The 20,893-nt window shown below is 55.5% G+C and overlaps 1 protein-coding gene across 1 annotated transcript in view; it reads right to left on the bottom strand.

The window, feature by feature from the left end:
* Positions 1–20,893, bottom strand: part of PITPNM3 (PITPNM family member 3) — an 84,592-nt gene that overhangs the window by 21,581 nt on the left and 42,118 nt on the right. The window contains exons 5-9 of the mRNA XM_053911831.1: positions 7,546–7,622; positions 6,881–7,116; positions 3,713–3,902; positions 3,127–3,249; positions 2,512–2,696 (exon numbers count right to left, since the gene is read on the bottom strand). Of these exons, the coding sequence (XP_053767806.1) occupies positions 2,512–2,696; positions 3,127–3,249; positions 3,713–3,902; positions 6,881–7,116; positions 7,546–7,622 (811 nt within the window). The remainder of the gene's footprint in view (positions 1–2,511; positions 2,697–3,126; positions 3,250–3,712; positions 3,903–6,880; positions 7,117–7,545; positions 7,623–20,893) is intronic.

Genomic DNA, 20,893 nt, shown 5'->3' on the forward strand with positions numbered 1-20,893 from the left:
TAGCAGGGAGCCTCAAGCCTGGGTGCGGAGAGCCCAGCCCTCCCTCTCTGGACAAGGCCCAGAGCCAGAGTCCACTCACCGGACGCCATCACACGAGTTGGCAACCATCTCAGCACTGGCCACCAAGGCCTGGCCAATATTCGGCTAAGGCAGGGGTCCGCAGCCAACATTTTCCATAAAGGACCAGGTGGTAAATATTTTAGACTTTGAGGGCTATATGGTCCCCATCACGTCTACTTAACGCTGCTGCACAGCACGCAAGCAGCCACAGGTGGTACTTAAACAACTACGCATGGCCAGTAAAACGGTGAACTAAAACTGGCTGAGAGCCCGAGAACACCTAAGCGTCCTCCACACTGGCAGGCCTGCCCCATCCTGCTGGGTCTGTGACGGCCGCACCGGGGATTCCTGCGCTGTCTACCACAGAAGCCCAGCTGGCCAACACACGGACCAGCTGGGTGATATCAGTCCTGCCAGGGTTAGGCCTTTCGTTGTAACTGATGTTCCAGGCCACCCGTAGGCACAGATGCAAACAGCTTGGTCTCCCCTCCCCGCCAGCCTGCAGATGAAGCAGAGTTTAAAGAGGAAATGACAAGACACAGAGCTCCAGTCATTCGCATCCCAGGCACCCATTGTCCCAAAGAGTTCAGGCTGATGTTTAGCCACAGGCCGGGAACAGGCTGCCCAGGATGGGCAGAAAAACTGGGGACCTCCCTGACCATCCAGCTGGCATTTGAATTTAAGACAATCCAGTGGTATTACATGATTTTTTTAAAGATTTTATTTATTTATTTTTAGAGGGAGGGGAAGGAAGGGAGGGAGAAAGAGAGGTTGAGAAACATCATCGTGTGAGAGATACATGGAACAGTTGACTCCCGCACTCCCCCAACCAGGGACCTGGCCCGCAACCCAGGCATGTGCCCTGACTGGGAAGGGAACCGGCAACCTTTCAGTTTGCAGGCTGGCACCCAACCCACTGAGCCACACCAGCCAGAACAGGATTGCATGATTTATGAATCAACTGAAAGCAAATTCAACTAACACACTCCAGTTGGAGGAGAAAGGGAACAGTAGAAATCACCATCAGAACGGGGTGTGAGCAAGGGTCCTGAATCCCACACCCTCCGCCCCTTGCAGGGCGAGCATCTCCCCAGGAGGGCGATGACTCTGGCGTTGAACAATACACACTTCATGTGCAGCCTGCTCCCCAAACACACGCCAACCACTTAATTGCCAAAGAAATAGCCATCTGTCCCTGCACCAGAGGGAAAGCTGGCTGTGTTGGACCCGCCACGGAAAGCCTCCAACTTCTTGTCACTCCCCAAATCTGGGGCTTTCTTAAAGGGTTTTTCAAGGACGAATTGAAATGTGGAGATCTCACCTTGCACCCCAGATTTGAAATGTGACTGCTTTTCTAAAGAACAGTCTGTCAGAGGGGCTTCCAATAGTCAGAGATCTAACCAAGCAGAGCCTGAGATCTAATGATTCCTCCTCGCGAAATCCAAGCGAATGAAACAGCCCTGACACGTGCCTGCATGTCTGCGCACAGACATGGCCACCGGGTGCTATTGATAGTTTCGAAGAACTGGAAACGACCGAGTGTCCAAATGTTCTCCATTCACTCAACAAAATAGTGTTAAGAATATCTACCAAGTATTTTTAATTACATGGAGAAAAGATCACCATATAAGGTTTTGCGGGGGGGGGGGGTTAAGTAAAACTAAACGCATGTAAAAAATGCATATACTGATGGTCTATTTTCCACATTTGGAGCCAACCTCATGGCGCTCACCGCCGGCGTGAGAAAGGAGGAAGACAGAACTGAGAATGGGAAGCAGAGGCACCCCTTCTGGTTCTGGTCTAGGCCCAATGCCCCTGTGTACCCTGAATGAATGTGCGGATAACTCAGTTAGCCCCTGTCGGTGAGCCCGTCTCTTCCAGGAGGTTGGAGTGGACATTCTGTGGAGGGCCCTGCCTGGCCTTCGAGTAAAAGTGTGTGTGTGTGTGTGTGTGTGTGTGTGTGTGCGCGCGCGCGCGCTGGGGACTGGGAAGGCCAGAGCACTGGCCCCAGCTCTGGCTGTGTGGCCCCAGGAAGGGTCCTGACTTAGCCCGCCCATATTGCCTCCTCTGAGAAATAATAGGAACACACACCTGGAGTAGCTCACAAACACACTTACAATACATCTGTTCTTTCACTAGGTTCTTAAACCCAGCAGTGAAGTAGGCTGGGCAGCATTTACCATTTTGCAGAAGATGAAACTGAGGCTCAGGGATATGGAACTGATTGTCCCTTCTGTCTGGAAGTTGGGCACGCAGAGACAGAGTGCAGGGTCCCGGGTCTCAGCCCAGGGCCCATGGGGAGTGGCCTTGGTCTCAGCACTTGCCTATGGGCCCCCATGGAAGGATGCAAGACATAGGGCTGGTCCTAAGCCACCCAGGTGATTCTAAGCGAAGGTGCTCTGTGCTCTAGCTGCTTTGCTGGAAGGAAGGTGGGGCACAGGGAGTGGTTACCTTGATAGGAAGGCATGATGCTGGGTGATAGCCTCACAGTCATAGGTAGAGGAATCGCTCTGTTTCCGTGGCAACGGCCTCTTGGGCTCCTCGTCCTCCAACACCGTGGACACATCAATGTTGCTCTTGCTGAGCCTCTTGCTGCCCGCCAGACTGCATTCTTCCTCCACCACAACCGGGCTGTCCTTTGGGACCGAGGAGAGAATGGGGCAGCACTGCAGTCACTGGAGACTCTGGGCCCTGCCTCCTTCCCCAGGCACAAGTGACCCCTTTCTTCTAGACATGAGAGGAGACACCTCTTCCAAAAGAAGCGTGACAGCCACAGCACGGTCACGGTGCGAGGTTAGTCACAGGGCTGTCTCCTGCATCCCCAGGGATCGGCGACTTAGTGGGGCCCTGGGCAGCTGTCTGGGGACCCAACCCCAAATTAGCCCCCTCTGATCACTTTCCTCAGCTGTGATAGTAATCTCTTGCTATTCTTGTAAGATTGTGATACAACACTTTGTAACCTGGATTTCATGGTGCCAACATTAAAAGTTAACACTACCACCCTCCAAGAGGCCCCTGCTCCCAAGGACGGACCCCTCCACCATTCCCACCCTCCTCTGGCCGCACCTGAGTGCTGCTGATGCTCCCCTTCCGGCTGCTGCTGCCTGGGCTGTCTCCTGAGGGCCCCGCACTGTAGCAGATGGCATCAAAGGCCAGGAGGCCCCCCACACAGTCCCCGATGAGACACACCTGGAGAAGGCACAGCTGGGACTACGGACCTGGCCTCTGCTGACCCCTCCCCCCCACACCCATCCAGAGCACAGGTCACCTAGAAAACAAGGAACCTGTCCCAGGGAGGCCTGAGAGAGTCCCCGCAGGGGGCAGGATGCTTATTCTGGGGCCAGGGTCAGCCTAAGGACAGGAGCCAGGCTGGGGTCAGGGGTCAGACTGGGGCCAGGGTCAGCCTGAGGACAGGAGCCAGGCTGGGGTCAGGGGTCAGACTGGGGCCAGGGATCGCATGGGCTCACAATCAGAACGGAGACGTTGACCTCCATTTTCCTATCTGTAAAATGAGGACAAACCCAAAGATCTCCAAAGCCTCCTTGGGCCTCTGAAACTATGGACCCTGAACAGCCTGGTCTAGATCCTTCAGGCAGATCCAAGCCGTTCTCCGGGTGGGGCCAAGACGAGGTGGGCGGGCAGGCTGTCCTACCTGCCCACTGAAGCCAATGCCATCAGGGGACTTGAGGAACTCTGCGTAGGCCTGGTTGGCTCGCTCGATGACGGTGACAACCGCATCCTGGTACTGTGGGGAGGAGATGGCCAACAGGGGCAGCGCGGCCAGAGGGACGTGGTCCTGGCTGTTGCTGAGACAGCCCTCATCGTGGCTGTAGGGGTTCAGGCTGCAGACAGGGGACCAAGGTGAGCCCCGCTGGGGTCAGCATGGAGGTGGGTTTGGGGCTTCGGACTGGGCAGAAGGAAGCGCGTACTGGCCAGGAGCTGGGCCGTCCACTCCGGGGCCTTCCCAAGGACCCAGGCAGGAGACAAAGCACAGGCACTGACTGGGGCGGGAGCAGGGACGAGTCAAGCCAGTGCTGACTCCCCGGAGTCCACCTCCTACCAGCCCGCGATATGGGCTCTGGAATCTCTTGTGACAGCAGCTCTCTCCCGCCCTGTTCTGCATGGCACAGAAGAACACCCCGACTGTGGGAGAAGCCACTGGTGTGGATCGGGGAGGGGACATGGAGTCATGACAGACTTCCTAGAGGAGGTGGGGTTTGAACTAGGCCTCAGTGAAGGCTTTGGGGAAAGTAGAAAGGAGGAGAGAGGGTGGGCCAGGCATGTCTCAGCCTGGGGTGGGCGTGTAGCTATGTGCTTGCTAGTGTGTCCGTCTTTCTGGGACAAGGACCCGAGCCTTCAGGGGATTTGCAGGAAGATCTGTGACTCGGGAAAGGACAAGGAGAGCCCACCTATCACATTCCCACTACCAGTGCATTGTCCAGCCCTGCACGTGCCCCCCACTCTCACTTCCCTGCCTCCCCACTGGGTGGCTCAGACCCACCAGGGCCCAGCTCCCAGCTGCCTGCCCCTTTCCCCACCTTACCAGTCCTGCCTCTGTACCCTGGGGCGTCAGACCCTGCTGGCCAGGAGGGACCACAGGAGGGCAGACTGCCCAAACTCTACCCGGAGCCTGCCCTTTACCCATAGCCTAAGTTCAGGTGACAGGGCTCAGGGACCCTGGGCAGGTGACAGAGACCTCATGGTGTGCAAGGCTGGCCTAACAGCCATTCCTCATCTCCAAAGAACACAAATTAGAGGAAACAGGCCTCGATTGCCGCCAAGAGGTTTTAATTAGCTGAGAAAGAGCTCCCTCCCAGCAGTGATTAGGGCTGATGGATGGCCCAGCAAGGCTCTGCCTGGGGGAGAGGTACGCTCCTTCGCGCTGTCCCCTCCCTGTCCTCGTCAGTGGTCAGGCCATCCATCTTCCTGGAGATCAGGCCTGGGCTGGATGACCCAGCTCAGGGAGGTCAGATGTCCCGGGGGCGAGGGGTTAGGGGATCCTGAGATAGATTATGAATGAGCCCAATTAACTCCGACTGTTGGAGTGTGAAGGGACTGGAGCCGTACCAGCTCGGTTCCCCAAATCCTGCTGCAGGGCAGACACACAAAGCAGATCAATCTGTTAAGAAGCAGATTCCAGGGCCCTGCCAGCCCTGCCCAATTCAGACGAGATCGGGCACGTTCAGGGTGGTATGGCTGTAGACGGCCCTGCCCAATTCAGACATCCTAGGGGTGAGGCCTGCAGCCCTGTGGTTTAACACGAATCACACAGGCATTTGGGCCCTTAGCCAGGCTGGGGACCCACTGACCTAATCTTCCTTGTTCCAACTCTGATTGAGATCTGCCCTGCCTGTGGCCTGGGGCACACATCAACCAGAGGCAGGTCTCTGCTCCCTGGGCAGAGGCAACTCTTCCTTTCATAGACCAGAAAAGTAAGTGAGGCCCGGCAGGCCCTCCACTTGAGGTCTCCTGCCCAGCAGGAAGCTGGGGACGAGCCTCCTGCCCCTCCCAGCACTGCTGAGCCCTGTTCAGGGCCACATCTGGGACACCTCATCCACCCTGCCCCAAGCACCTCCTGGGTAAGGGCTCCTCTCTTCGAAGCCTCAAGATTCTGGAAATGTTGACATAAAAGAGAGTGAGGGGCAGGACAGAGGTGTCCCTGGACTCCCTTTCCTCCCCAGCTGCAGAAAGTTCCTGGCTTCCAGTCCCCAGTCTGCCACAGGCTCCCTGAGGAGCACTCTCTGCAGGGGCTCAGGCCTCCTTTGCCCATGTTACCTGTGAGCAGCCAGGGTTCCCCCTGGCTCCTGGCATCCACCTTCAGCTCCTGGCTATTTCAAGAGGTCGGGGACCTGGGGAGCACAGAGTCCCCTGATCCTGGAGCAGTGGGTGGGGTCTCCCATGGGCCCCCGGGTGCTGGCAGGGCCCCTGGTCTCCCTGTTAACTCCCACAGGGACCAGGTCAGGTTTGAATGGAGAACCTGGACCCGGTAAGCATTCTGCCTTACCCCTGCCTTCCAGGTTCTCTGCTGGGAGTCAGGAACATCCCCCTCCCCAGCCCTGTCCCCCAGTGCAGAGAGCACCTTCTGCCCTGTGAGGACCATGAGGTGAGCAAATCCCTACCATGGGCTTTCCCTGTGCCCCACGCTGTGCCAGGTGCTTCCCATAGGCTAGCACCCAGAATCCTCAAAAAAACCCTCTAGGAGGTGGTTATTCTCCTGGGTGCCTGGGTATCCCCACTTTACAGATGAGGAAACAGACGGGGAGAGGATGAATAGCTCCCCCAGGCCGCACAGCCAGAGCTCAAACCTGGGCTGACCACACACTCAACCTTGCCATGTTACTCTCACAGCACACACCAAGTCACTCCTCCGGGAAGCCTCCTGGCTCTCTTCCTGAGTGTCCTCAGCTCCTGTGCCACCTCCACGGGAGCACACTTCCCTACCGGGCCGTAATTATGTGGCCCGGGAGTGAGGCTGCCTGGACATGACCCCTGGCTCCAGTCGCTGGAGAAAACTACACTGCTTCACCTCTCAGGGCCTCAGCTCCCTCACCTGGGCCAGCAAGACCAGGGCCTGCTGAGCACCGGAAGTGGGTCTGAGCTGCCACCAGGGCAGGGCGCCACCTGGTCCCAGGTGGAGGAGGACTCAGAGCACAGTGCTAATGACATCTTGCTGACCACTTCCCACCGGTAACACTTGTGGTCAGAGAGGCCGGGCAGGTACCCCCCTGCCCACCAGGTACCCACATGGCAGGGACAGCCCCTCCACTTAATCCCCCGACCGCCAGTGCCATCCAGTCCCAGCAAGCAGAAAGGGACTCACTTGGAGACCAGCGAGAAAGCCTCAGAGCAGATGGCAGGACAGGGGACAAACTTGATGAGGATGTGGCCCAGGGCCGCAGGGAAGTGGGCACGTGTGACCTTCTCCAGCACGGTGCTGAAGGTGTGGATGTCGGCGGCCTTACAGGATGGGTCCCCCGAGCCTGTGTCCAGGATGTTCCCTCCGTGCAGCACCAGCAGCAGGACATGCGTCTTGCAGGAGCGCTGTGGGCCGACTTCCTGAAAGGGACGCCAGTGGGGACAGAGAGACACAGGCAGCAGGGAGATAGGGCAGGGGAGGGGCAGCACAATGAATCACACACACACACAGGTGCTGTGGCCAGAGAAGCAGGCACGGTGCCCAGCCTGCCCCAGCTCCAAGGCGGGGACCTCTCCAGCCCCCCATGGGATGGGACCTCCTGTGCATTTGGAGTGAGGAGCACAGGCTGCCAGGAGGGAAGCCCCTCAATGTCCGAGTGGGAGGGGTCCCAAGAGGCCCTTCTTGTTTCTAGGGGAGCCAGAAGCCCAGAGCAGGACAGGATGCTGCCCAGGGTCATACAGCAAGTCAAGTGAGGAGCTGGATGGACACTAGGCAGCCTGTCCACCTAGGGCTCTTCCTAAAGCCCTGAGCACAGCGGGGGCCCAGACAGCCTCAGAAAGCCGGCCTACCTCACTGTCCTCGTGAATCTCGATGCTGCCCTGGGCTGGGAACTTCTGTCTTCTCAAGGAAACCCGGTACAGCTCTCCTGTGGTGGGAACAGAGGGGAACTCAGCAGGCATGAAGCACGGCCCGCAAACGCCAGCGTCCTGAGCTCTGGAGGCACCCTGCCGGGCCCTTGCCTCCAAACTCAACACAGCATGAAACCCTTTCTCCTCCTGATGAGGCCGTCAGGGATGCTGCCCTGGTGGCCAGCAGGGGCATCCTAAAAAGAACCGGTCCTGCTTTCCTTCACGAATAACAAGGGTCACAGTACAAGGGTCATCAGACAGCTTCTACCTCCAGTAATGGGAAGAAATTTGGGCCAAGCATCCAACAACTACAGTTGCCAGATTAAAAAAAAAAAAAACCACTCAATATGTTTGAGAGATATCAGAGAGATAGCAAGGCCTTGAATTATGGGCACCCCATCCAGGGGAAGGTGGGCCCTCAGAGAGGCCCGGCCAGCATTTCATCATCACTCATCGCCCTTGAGCCCTGCAGCGAAGCCAGCCAGCTGCCAGAAATGCTCTTCTTGCTTCTCTCAGCTGCCTGGGCTCGCCGCCTCCACCTCCAGGAAGTGCTTCTTGGCATCCAACCCTCCCTGAGCTCACATTCTTTCAACACAGACACTATAATCATGGACCAGATCTGGCCCACTGCCTGTTTCTGTAAATAAAGTTTTATTGGAACACAGCCATGCCCATTTGTTTACGCATTATCTGTGGCTGCTTATGTGTCACAGAGACTTTTTATAGCCCACAAAGCCTAAAATATTTACTATCTGGTCCTTTAAAGAAAAGCTTGTTGACCCTGATCTAATACCTGGTCCATCATCCAGGATGATGAGTCTTCTCCCACCACAGAAGACCTATGGCCAGAGGCTCCCTCTCTGGGAGCTGGCAGCCCGAGCAGCCGCCGGGGACCTAGGTCAGGCAACAGCTCAGGACTTAAACTCGGACCAGGTGATGCAAGGCTTCTTTGGACTTTTGGGTGGAGAGAGACCCAAAGACATCCAACGGCCCCGTACCGCCTACCCAATGATGCTGCCACCATAAGAAAGTGAGGAGCCCTTCCCACCATCCAGCTGACCTTGCCTCCTCTCCTCTTTGCCCATGAGAAGGATACCACTTTCTCTGTGTGGCTGAACCTCACAGCTACACTGTGAAACACTTGTTTGCCTGCAGTGACAGGGAACTCATCTCTTAAAGCAGCCGGCTCCAGGCGAGGATGGCCCTTCCCTTCTCACTTCATGCTCCACCTGCCAGGAGCCTGCTGCACCCTGCTCGGAAGCCCACTGGGGAGGGTCCTCCCAAGGGGCTTTGCAGGCAACCCTGCAGGAGGTGTGGGTGGGAGCCCTGGCCAACGGGTGCCTGAGTCAGCAGCCATCAGCCACTGCTGGCCCCAGGGGAGGGTGCATCTGCAAGGAATTCGAATGAGAAGCTTTCTGCAGCAGGGGAGTGCATCTCTGAAACCGCCTGTCCTCACAGACACAACCCTGGTCTAAGGGTAACTGCTCTATGAGCTCAGAGCTGCTTCCCACACAGACAGGAATCATTTCCTAAGTGAGGGAGGACTATGGCTTGGAGGAGGAAGAGAAAACTTGTTCTGAGGCCTGGCTCTGCCCAGCACTTCCCAATGCCCCTTCCAGTGGCCCAGACTCTCTGCCTTGGTTCTGACATCCTATAGGCCTTGCCCTGGGCGTGGCTAGAAGAGACCTGGGCCCTACCCTCAGGGCAGGATCCAAATAAACGATGGTAGACAGCTCCGTTTTACTGAGTGCACGTGTCCCAGGCACTATGTGCTGCACAGGTGTCATCTCATCTGGTCCCCACAAGTACCCTCTGAGTTTTGGTCCTCTTGTAATTAGCCCCATTTTACAGATGAGAAAACTGAGGCCCGCACAACCTAAGTCACTTGGCATCACAGATGAGAAGACTGGTGAGCTGGAACATGGACCAGGTAAGAGTGCCCCACACTCAATAGAAGACAATGCTTGACAAAGTACTCCCTCATCCACCCAACCTCCACAGCTTCCTGGGGAGCTGGAAAAATCCTCATTCTGCAGAAGAAACACAAGGACAGATTGATAAGTGACATCCAATAGACTGAGGTCCAGGTCTGCCATGGAGACCAGGTGGCCAGCAGGAAAGCAAGCATCCAGGAGGGAAGCCAAGCGTGGCTTTGCGTGTGCTGCTGCAGGGCGGTGGACCAGGAGAACCCGGAGCTGGCAGGGCCGTGTCGGTGGGTCTGGAGCCGGGGAGGCCCCTGACTTCTGGGGCTGGGAGGGACCTGGTGGGAGCCATGGACTTTGGAGCCAGAATGCCTGAGTTCAAATCATGGCTCTTATCAGCTGTTTGACCTGCAGCTCTGTTTCCTCATCTGAAACATGGGGATAACAACAGCAGCTTCCTCTTGGAATGGCGATGAGAATAAATGAGTTCATGTATAGGGAGGGCTTAGAATGGGACCTGGAACATGGTAAATACTATATAAGTATTATCTTCATCCTGCACCTCCTCCCCCTCCTCTGCCTCCTCATCATCCAGGGTGCATTGAGGAGCACAGGGCCATAAGATTTGGCCCGAGGCCGATAGGTACATTGCTGCCTCCACACTCTCCGACCCTGTCCCCAAGTCCTCCCTGAGCCCTGGCAGGCTCCGCAGCCTCGCTGGGCTGGGTGCCTACTTGCACTGAGGAGCCTGCTCACAGCGTGATTACAGGATTAAAAACTGTGATTGCCACAAATTACCATAGCAAGGCTATAAATAAATCGCAGGGAAGACATGCAGGTCCTGCCGTCTCCCAGGCACCAAGCCCTTTGTTAGGTGAGGGCCGTGTCCTGCACCCTCTCTGATTACACAGACCAAGGAGCCCCCACATCCTTGATCCACCTGTGACCAGTTTCCCAGGGGCCTGTGCAATGCTCTGGGCATCAAATCAGTGAACAAGGGCTGTATCCTGGCTGCCAGTGATGCTGAGGCAGCTCCTGGCTCGGTGGGCATGGGAGACTGGCAGGGTGTCCTCAGCACCCCTTTTCCCCCTTCCCTAGCAGAAGGCAGGGTCTGTTTGGGGTGGAGCCTTGCTTCCTTTCAGTGAACAAAAGCCAGAGACGCTTTGTTCTGGGAAAGGGAAGAGGGGATCCCTAGCCTGCCAGATCTAGATTCTGGCCCCTAGAGAGTTAACTAGTAGGACCAAGTTGCCCCCCTGAAAGGTACTCTCCAGTCTTAGCAGGAGCCCCCATAGACAAGCAGAGAGGCAGCCTGGGGGCCCCTGCCAGCACCGTGCCCACAAGGGTTCTGCTCTTCCAAGCACCAGACATTGCCACCCCAACGACTGAGGCCACTGGCTCTGACTCATCCACGAAACATAACTCTCACTCCTCCGTGCCCTTGCTCGTCCTGAGCCCTCTGCCTACTAAGCCCTTCCTCCCCTTGCAGACCGGCAAATCCTCCCTTGTCCTTCAAAACCCTGCTCAGTCATCACCACCTCTGGACAGCCTTCTACTTCAGCAGAGACGGTTACCCCACAGCATGCTGAGTGGGGCCTGGCTTACTGCTGGGAGGAGACTTGTCTATTTCCCCATCAGACTTTGGGCCCCTTGGGAGCAGGGTGTATCAGCCGTTGGGGCTTTGCGTGGCATTTTGATGAAAACTTACTGCAAGTGAAGATCCAGGGCTCACAGACGGTGAGACAGCTCTCTGCGGCCAACGCCCCAGGAGAAGGCAGTTCAGGGGAGCCTCATCCTTGGGAAGCACGTTTCTTAGAAGTCCCCAGGGAAACCATATCAGGGAACCTCTGGGAATTCTGGAATAGCTTGGCCTGCGCTTAGTGGCTCCTCATCTAGAGGCTCCCCTAGAGCCTCTGGTGACGAGATGGGCTGGCAGGAGTACTGGTTGGTGAGGAGCCACCTGCAGGGCCCACTTCCTGTTCACTTCTGTCCACGTGACCCTATTCAGGCTGGTCCCTGCTGCACCCAGATATGGGATGGGGGAGCTCACAGCTGTTTTTATGATGTTTTGTGACAAACTTTGAGGCAAGCCAGATACCACAGTGCCTGCTTCCAGCGCCCCTGCCAGTCCCGGCACGGGCACGGGTGGCCCACCCAGCATGCCGTGGCTCCTCCTGGCAGCTGAAGAATGGAGGCTATTTTTGCTTAATCACCACCTTGGAAAGGCACAAATCATGATCATCCCTCCTAATTACCGATGTGCCACACTGCTCTGGAGACAAAAGCCAAGGTCATCACCCACCCACCCTCAGCAGGGTCACTGGGCGTGGCAGTCTCTATTCTGTCTTGCCAGCTGCTGCCAGGACCCCGGAGGGGAGAGGTGGATGTGGGGGTGCCCCCTAGCTAAAACCAACCATTCAGCTTCACCCTCCACTCTACCAGCCCCTGTAGGGGCCCCCCATCTCCACGCGTCCTCCCTGGGGTCAACTGAGCAGAGCTGGGCCCAGCTTGAGGCCGTGGGGCATGTCCTGAGCAGTACCAATGGAGGCATCTGAGCCTCTGGGAGCAGGCGGAAGCACAGGCCCGATGGCTTTGCTGTACTGCTCTGATGTGGGAGGTGAGAGGCACACCTGAGAGGATCTGGGAAGATCCAGGGCCTCACTCAGCATCAAGCAAGGGTCTCAGAGCCCCCATGTAAACCCACACAGAGAAGGGCACACATACTGGAGGGGATGGGCCATGGGAAGAGTCACATGGTGGGAAACGAAGGCCCTAGGCAGAGGGGGACCTTGGACAGCCTCTCCACACAGCCGCAGAGTAAGGGGTTGGCCTACATTCCCTCTTCTGAGTGGGGCAGTCGGAGATTCTGGGATCCAGGCCGGAGGAGACCGTGTCCTGAGTTCCAGCCTCCATGCCCAGCAGCGCCATCCCTAGGGCCTGCACAGACTTGCAAGTCACTTTGAGGACTATGGAGAACGGAGGATCCAGGAAACGGCAGGTGGCAAAGGGCACCTGGATTTCAAAGCGATTGGTTCCAACTAGGAAGCTTGGCATGAATGTCCAGGCAAGTGCTGGTGCAAATTAACAAACGCAGGTTTGGGGAGCCCTTAGCAAAGAAAGGAGCGAGCTCTGATAGCTTCGCTTGCAACGTACCTTGCCAGCCCTGCTTCAGTGCTTGTCAAGTAGGGTCACTGGCCTGGGAACTTGAGGGAGTGCCAAGGGCTCAGGGCATCTGGGGCGGAGGAAGACACCAGCAGACTGACAAACTAGGGAGGGAACCCACAGTCCTCCCCGCAGCTCAGGGAGGGCTACGCCCACCAGCGGGATGTGGGCAGCATGGCCTGAAGCAGGGGAAGGACAGGCCCTCAGCCTGACTATTTTAAAACTTTTTTAAAAGCAGGGCAATCTTTGAGCCCATGAAATGTTCTTTAGGAGCTCAATCTGCAAAACAGATGAAAGTGCACCAGCTCTGGCTGCAGCAGGTTGGGGGCCCAGAGCCCCACTTTCCTACTGCACCCACCCCTGCCCCTGAGCAGTCCCTGGGAGCTCCACAGAGCACAACCAAAAAGCCGTCACCTCATTCGCCACCCTTCTCCACGGTGGCCCAGCACCTCCCCCGCCCCACCCACCGTGAAAACCATCAAACTAGGTGGAGAGGTGGGAGGGCTGCGCCTGTGTATTCGAAGGAAACACACCAAATATTCACTCAGTGGTTTTCTCTAAATGATAGGACCATGGGGGATATTTTTTTAACTTTCTACTTGTCTCTATTTTCCAAATTTTCTCCAGTGAGCCCACATTCATACATAGTTTAAAACTCTTCATGAATGTACCTACTGAATAGACAATACAAGCATATGCCATGGTGACAATAAGAACATTTGTAAACAAGCCACAGCCCCTACTTTACTACATGTAAGCACTACAAACAAAATCAAGCAGCAAAATGTTGCCCGGCCTCCCGGAGCTGACAGGTTAATGAGGGAATGTGAAAAGGAAAAGAAAGGCTTGTGTGAGGAACAAATGCACGTGAAACACACTGAGTGAATTATGATCCTGCGTCTGAGTTAAAAAAAAAAATCTCAACATCACTTGCCAATTCCTACTCTATTGATTATCGCCCAAATTAGTGTCAGGGCTGAAAATACCAAGATAACTCAGATACAGCACGTGACTTCAAGGATCCTCAGGAGGTGCTTCAGGTCACGTGATCAAGGTCAAGTCACGTGACAAACACCTAGGTCACGTGACCAAAGGCTGCCGACAGCCTAAGCCAGGGTAATAGGGCTGCCAGAGGTACCTCTCAACCTCCAAGGCTGCATGCACTGGAGACTTTAATTCGGAATAAGGAGGGGACATTCCTGCTTTGCCCTGCACCTCAGGCCACTTCAAGGGCATGTGTGGAGACCAGTAACAGGGCAGGAAGGTGTGGAAGGGGCCCAGCCTGGAGAAGAGCAGGCTCCAGGGGCCATCGTAGCTGCCTGCAGATCCCTGCAGAGCTTTGCTTGGGTCACAGGAGCAGAGAGCACAGCCAGGACAAATGGGTGTGGGCGGTTTCTGGAAAGTCCCAAGTTTCGACACAACCTAGGAAATGTCTACAACAGCTCAAGAATGACCCGTGCTGGCCTGGAGAAGGCAGGGAGTTCTCCTTCACCAGGTTATACAAGCAAATTATGTAAGTAGCCACTCAGCAGGGAGGCTAAGGCAGGAATTTCCAACAGGGCTTGGGGATCTAGAGGCTGAGGCCCTTCTGGCTCCTTAACCCCTTAAGTGTCAACAACCAATCAGGTCAGCCTGGACTCACCTGGCTAAGAGGCCAAAACCCCAGTAAGCCAATGAGCCCTCCACAGAGACACCAGCCCAGACTAAGGCCTGACCTTTGCCAGGGTTTGAGCCCCGGATCCTGCCTCTTGAAAACCTGCCGGCCACCCCAGTGAGCACTGGGAGAGCTCCAGGGAGCAACTTCTCCTGGACGCCAGCTCAGATCAGGAATGGTGCCACCTTCCATGAGGCCCACCGAAGGGCCCAGAGATTCCATCCCGCCGCAGGAAAACCCCCTCCCGCGTGGCACTGTGGCGCCACAAGGGCTTGGCACCTCTGACCCTGGTGACTCGTCTGTAATAAAGGCAGCCGTCCCAAGACCTGTCTTGAGTTTCTAATCATCATCCAGTGTTTCGGGCAATCTTCACATTCATCCTGAGAGGTCAGAGTGCTCTCCCCACTTTACAGATGAGAAAACTGAGGCTTAGAGAGGGTAAGTGATTTATCTCTCTCTGTACGTAGGTGAGGAAGAGGGATTTGAACCAGGTCACTAGGCCCGGGCTCTTTCATCCTCCTGCAGCATTGCCCACAAAGATGAGGTATTAGACAAGGGTGTTCTCATCACTCTTTCAAATGCTTCCACGCTGCTGCCTGCCCTGCAGAGTGGTACGAAGGACACAGGGAGAGAGGCTGTTATCAGGAGCAAGAACCTGCTTGGAACTTTTGGCCTGCCCACTAGGGGACCCCTGTCAAGCCCACCCTGGCTCTGCTTGGAAGCTGCAACAAAAACAAAGAAATACAATAATCTGTTCCAACCCACGCATTCCCTCTCACCCTGGTAACCCCCTCAAACTGAATGTGGGTTCCAGAAGAAGGGCTGGGAATGGCTCTTAAACATACGGAAAGGTGTACTCCATCTTGGAACCCTCACCTAGAAGAATGCTCACTGAAATTACTCTGAAACACCTTTTTCTCACTTCTCAGACTAGCAATGGTCAAACCCATGCTGCCCAGGGTGTGGGGAAATAACCCTCCTCACTCATTGCAGGTGAAAGTGAGAACCAGTCCAACCTCTGGGGAGGACAAGTTGACGATGCCATTCCAAATACCAAGTGCCCTTGACCCAGCAAGTCCTAGTCCACGTGCATAATGACATATGTACAGGGCTAACCATCGCCACGCTATACTGATAATAGAGACAAAAGACAGACAGCAAACCTATGTGCTCACAACAGGGGACTGCTGGACACCTTGTGCCGCAGCGAGACACGACACAGTGCTGCCAAGGCACGAGCCTTAAGTGTGCTGAGCTAGTAAGATAATCCCGATACTTTTTATCTGAGGAAGGCAAGGTGGAATGCACCGTATGCTCCCATCTGTGTGGGGTATATACAAAAATATAGATGAATGAATATTTATGGAGATGTTCACGTATGCAGAGGATATTTCTGGAATGGTCTATAAGAAACTCATCATAACCTTTGCTTCTGGGAGAGAGGCTGGGGGAGCTGGAGGACGGGAGGAGAGGGCATCCTTGTCACCCTTTGTCCTTTAGAATTTTATACCATGCACGTTTACCTACTCAAAAAGACAGATTAAAATTCAGAATCTCTTCAATGCACATGTAGCAGGGTGATTTTTTCCCTGAGGTATCAATTTCCGTTTTCTCCTGGCTCTGGCTTCTTTGCCTCTGGTGAGGTTTGGGGCAGAGCTCCCTGGTTTTTGTTTCCAAAAGCACCTTTACTCCCAGAAAAGGATTGGAGGAAATAGGGATTCTCTCAAACTGAAAAGAAATCCCTACCTCCACCCTAGGCTGAGAGGAAGACAGAAACCAATGTGGGGCACCCTCCCAACTTGGGGTGCCCTCGCAACTCCACGAGGACGGGCAACTTCAAGGGACCTCGCCACCCTCTGGCCCAGGAGCTGCCGACCAGGACAGAGCAGACCGCCAGGCTGGGACCCAATGCTCGGTGCTCACGGAGGCACACCCCAGCATGATTGCACACACTCACCCCCTGCCAGGTTCTGGGAAAGAACCCCGGGGGCCCTAAGAAGCCCCTGGGATCACAGGTGGGGAGCTCCACCTGCACAGCTGCACGGGGAGCCAGAGAGAAAATTATAAGTCAGTGTCTAGAAAAGTGAAGGAAAGGTCCTTCATGGGTGAGCAGTGGATTGTGCAAGACGATCTCCATTTGCCTCTCCAGACCCTCCTGCACCTCCCAGCCCAGCGAGGGCCTGAGGTGGAGACTCCCCTGCTTTGGGCTGGGCTTGGCCAGGGGGAGGCACCCCAAGGAGAACCCAGGAGAGCGAGGCTCCCTCCCTGCCCGGTCACCAGGGGCCATTCTGTCTGCTGAAGGCCACAGCTCTTTCTGCTGCGTTTTATTCCCAGAGACTGTCAAGGTGCTGGCAAATAAAAGATACTCGTTAAACATTTTTCAAACAAAATGGATAAATGAACAAATGATGTGTTTCCATTCCACACCCCTGCGAGTGTCAGAAGCTGCACCTGTCCCCAGCAGAGCACAGGCGCTGCACAGGTAGACTCCCTTAGACACACACTCACCTTCACGCACATGCATGCACCGAGGCACTGGCATGCACGCCAACGCATGCACACAGATGCACAGACACGCATGCACACACACACTAGAACGGGCCACGCCAAGCATAGACATACGCACACACACGCAAGAAAAGTGCTCCCAAGGCGGATGTCTGCCGTCCCGAGCTCATTAAAGCCGGCTAAATATAGCTCGTCTGCAGCTGTGCTCAGCAAGCTGCCCACACAGGCCGGGAAAAGACACCAGTTACCAGGCAGAAGAGCGGGGAGGCCAGCTGTGGGCAAGGGGCTTCACGAACCGCCCCTGTGGGGCAGCTAGGGAGGCGCAGGGCTGAGGGTGTGCAGGAGGGAAGCCTGTTGGTGACTAGACACTCACGGCCCTGGTCATTGACCCCAGGCAGTGGGACAAGGGGTCAAATCACATCCCCACAATGGGGTAGATGATGCTGAGCACCTCCATCTTCTCTGTTTCCCTTGGGGACAACCATACATGTCTGTCTGACAGTTAATTTGGTCAAGGAGCAGAGCTCAGTCCAGGGCCGGGGCTGGAGTCAGGACACAGCCGGGGACCAATTGGGGCCCCACTGGTGGCTAGGGGAGCCACTCGGTGGGGTGCAAAGATCCAGGCTCAATCTGGACCATCGGGACTCCATCTGCACCATTGTCGGGTCTTGGTCTGGGGACAAGAGAGAGTTCTGAGTCCCACTGAGCACCCCACTCTAATGAGCAGGCTTGACCATGGGCAGACCCTTCCCACACTTGGGGCAGCCGCCTGCTGCCTCCACCCCTGCCTCTGAGCCAGGCACTGGCCCTGGGAAAACCATTTGGCTGGCACAAGGGTGGGTCCCCTGTGTCAGGTCACGTACTCCACACTGGATGGGCCGGCCCAGAGTAAGCCCCCCTCTCCGGAAAGCTCCCCCGCCAGGTGGGGGTGAGACAGGAGAAGCCCATTCAGTTCTTACTTTCCTGTGCACATCCTGGACCCCAGGGTGTTTGGGGATGGAGTGGAGCTGGGCACCTGCATGACACAGGGGACAAAGGAGCACCTCCCTAGGTACCTGGGTGGCGGAGGAAAGAAGAGACTGCAGGAAAATGGGAGCTCAGACCAGCATGGGACCAAGGTCTGGAGATGGAGGAGTGAAGAGACCAGGTCTGCGCACCTTCCCCGGAAGGTCGCTTACTCCGAGTCTCCCTTTTCTCCTCCTGGCGTGCCTGTGATGGCTGTGGCCCTTCCCAGCTCCCAGGCCATAGTGGAGGAACCTGCACATGGTAGCGCTGCTGCTACGGGAAGGGGAGAGTGAGGCAGCCACATGTCTCCGGGGAGAGTCATGCTCCTCCCTGGACACGGGCCTGGGGGGCCGAGGAAGGAGAGCTACTGCACCACTGAGCAACGCTCGCCCTCCGCCTCCTGGGAGATGCCGACAGGAGCGAGCAGGGAGGGGAGGGCCCAGATTCCCATCCAAGTGGCCGTGAATGGAGCAGAGAGGGCAGAGGCCCACTGTGTTGGGTCCCAAAGAATCATCCTGGAGCCCCAAGTCCGTTCTACGATGTGCTGCAAAGGGGGCCACATGGGTCCCCTCCACAGGGATGGACGGAATGCTCAAGCTTCCCAAATAGCTTATGAGAAAACGGTGCGTAGAGTCTCCTTGCTCCTTCTAGAAGCCAGTGTGGACAGTAAGGGGGAGAGCCGGTGGGCTAGTGAACAGGTGCGTCAGGGTCATCCTTTACTGGAGAACAATCACAGGGCGGCAGCTGGAGACCACGAGGACAAATCTGACTCCTGTAAAGGTCTCTCTGACACTCTGGAGGAAGGACTGGAGTGGGAAAGACTGGGGCAGGGAGGCCAGCACGGGACCCATCTGGGAGAGAGAAGATAGTTGGCTCAACTAGAGGAGGGATGGGGGACAGAGAGCGGTGGAGGCACTGAGATCTGTTGGAGGTACAATGGATACTCTCAGGGGTCTCGCCTGGCTCTGGAAGGTGACAGAGATGGAGAAGTCTAGTATGACCCCACATTTCTAGTTTGACTTTGTGCAAAATGGTACCATTTGTTTTGGACGGAGGAATAGGAATGAGGTTTGAGAAGCAGGTACTGAGTTCCTCTAATGCCCAAACTCAGCACCGTGGCAGCACCCAGCACCGTGGCAGCGTGAAGCACCGTGGCAGCGCCCAGCACCATGGCAGCGCCCAGCACTGGGCAGCAGCCGGCACTGCAGCACTGTGCTGAAAGTGCTCTGTAAATGTGTGCTGTGCTGTGGAGCAGCATCAGGGCTGGACAGAAAGACATGCAGACCAAGGAAAGCAGGAGACAAAGAGGCAGCACCAGAAAACCAGAGCAGCTAGAAGGGACTTCAAGTACAGGGAGACAGGGGTGGGCCGCAGGCAGGAGCTGAGGATGCACAGCAAGTCAGTGGGAGGGACCCAGGTCTCCTGACCACCCCCACCTGGCCTTTCTCTCCTTTGCCCCCTACCCAGCCTGCCACACACAATAGCTCCCCAGACTTTCTCCAGTCTGGTTTCAAACAGAAAGCACAAGCAACTGCGAGATGAAAGCTGGGACTACCTGCCAGCCTCAAAGGAGGGAGGATTCTAGGACTTTCCCCCGCCCAAGGCCACTGCAGATGGCCCGGGGAAGGCCTCCTTCCTGGCACTCACAACTCCTGTGGCCAGCTCAGAAGGGCTCCCTGGGGACTCAGACTCATGAAGAAATGAGTCTCATGTCACTCTGACAGTGACCCCGGAGACAGCCACAGCAGCAGTCAAGTGTAGAAAAGACCGAGCTCCGTGAGGTGATGAGATTCACCCCCTGCACCTGAGCCAGGAGTTCCAGTTGCCAAGTCTGGTCCAAAAGGCAATAATAATCGAGACCGTTAAATGCTTCCTCTGTGAGAGGTACAGATCTTGGCACCACATGTATTATCTCTATCCCCTTAGGCAGTCTAGGAAGTAGCCACTATGGTCATCGTTCCACAGTGGAGTAGACTGAGGCTCAGAGACAAGAGGTAACTTGCCCAAAGCGGCACAGCAAGTACATGAAGGAATGGGCCTCAACCCCAAGCCTAATTAATACCTGCAAAGCTCAGATGCTGCAGGATTTAATGCTATAGGATTTTATCCAGCCCCGGCATTTTCTGACTCCTCCGGGGCAATTTGTATCACCTCCCACCTTGTTTTTAGTGAGGTTTTGAAAACCAAGTGGGAATATTATGATGATGTACAGGGATGTGATTGTAAATAGTAAATCACATTATTAACATCAGGCATTGCTGTTATTCTGTTTTTATTAGGGGTTACAGAATTTTATTTTACCAATTTTGGAATAAAAATAAACAAATCACCATCAATAACCACCATCATTTCATGAGAGACAATACGTGAATGCACGAGTTTGCAGACGGGGCACACCGGCGGAATAAAAAGCAGCCCTCCCAGATGAGCGCACTCAGCATTATGGAAAAACGGGTAGCAGTGTTGCTGGCTTTCCACTGCCGAAAACGGGTCTATCGTGGGAATCGCTGACTTGAATGGGCACCGCAGCTCCGGAATTCTGCCATGCTCCTACTGTTACTCTTTACTAAATAAGAGTATCCTTAAGCAACATAATCCTAACTAAAACCTGTAACCATGGTGAAAAAAACACAAACAGTTTGCCTCTACTTAAACAGGCACTTTTTTTTTCAGCCAGCTCCAGAAGACACCAGACATCTGGTTAAGTTCAGTCATGTCTGTGGCAAACGGAGCTGTGGCTCCACACCATGGGGACAGGCGGCTGTCTCCCCACTGAGGCTGCAGCTCCCAGAGACCCAGAGGGATGATCTGGGCTCCTTTCCTAGCATCCCTGTATTAACCACGTTTTTTATTTTATGTTGTTTTGGCATCTTGGGGACAGACAATTAGCTGGCCAAGGGGAGCCTGCCCCTCCCAGGGCATGCTATTTCCTGGAGGCAATAAACTTGGACTTCACCTTTTATATGCAAACCAACCAACCCACCTCCTTTATCAGACTCTCCCAGGCCAAGCACCTGCCCTAAGTCACCCCAGGGCCCGG

This window comes from Desmodus rotundus, chromosome 9, assembly GCF_022682495.2.
Source record: "Desmodus rotundus isolate HL8 chromosome 9, HLdesRot8A.1, whole genome shotgun sequence".
In the NCBI taxonomy this organism is placed as follows: Eukaryota; Metazoa; Chordata; class Mammalia; order Chiroptera; family Phyllostomidae; genus Desmodus; species Desmodus rotundus.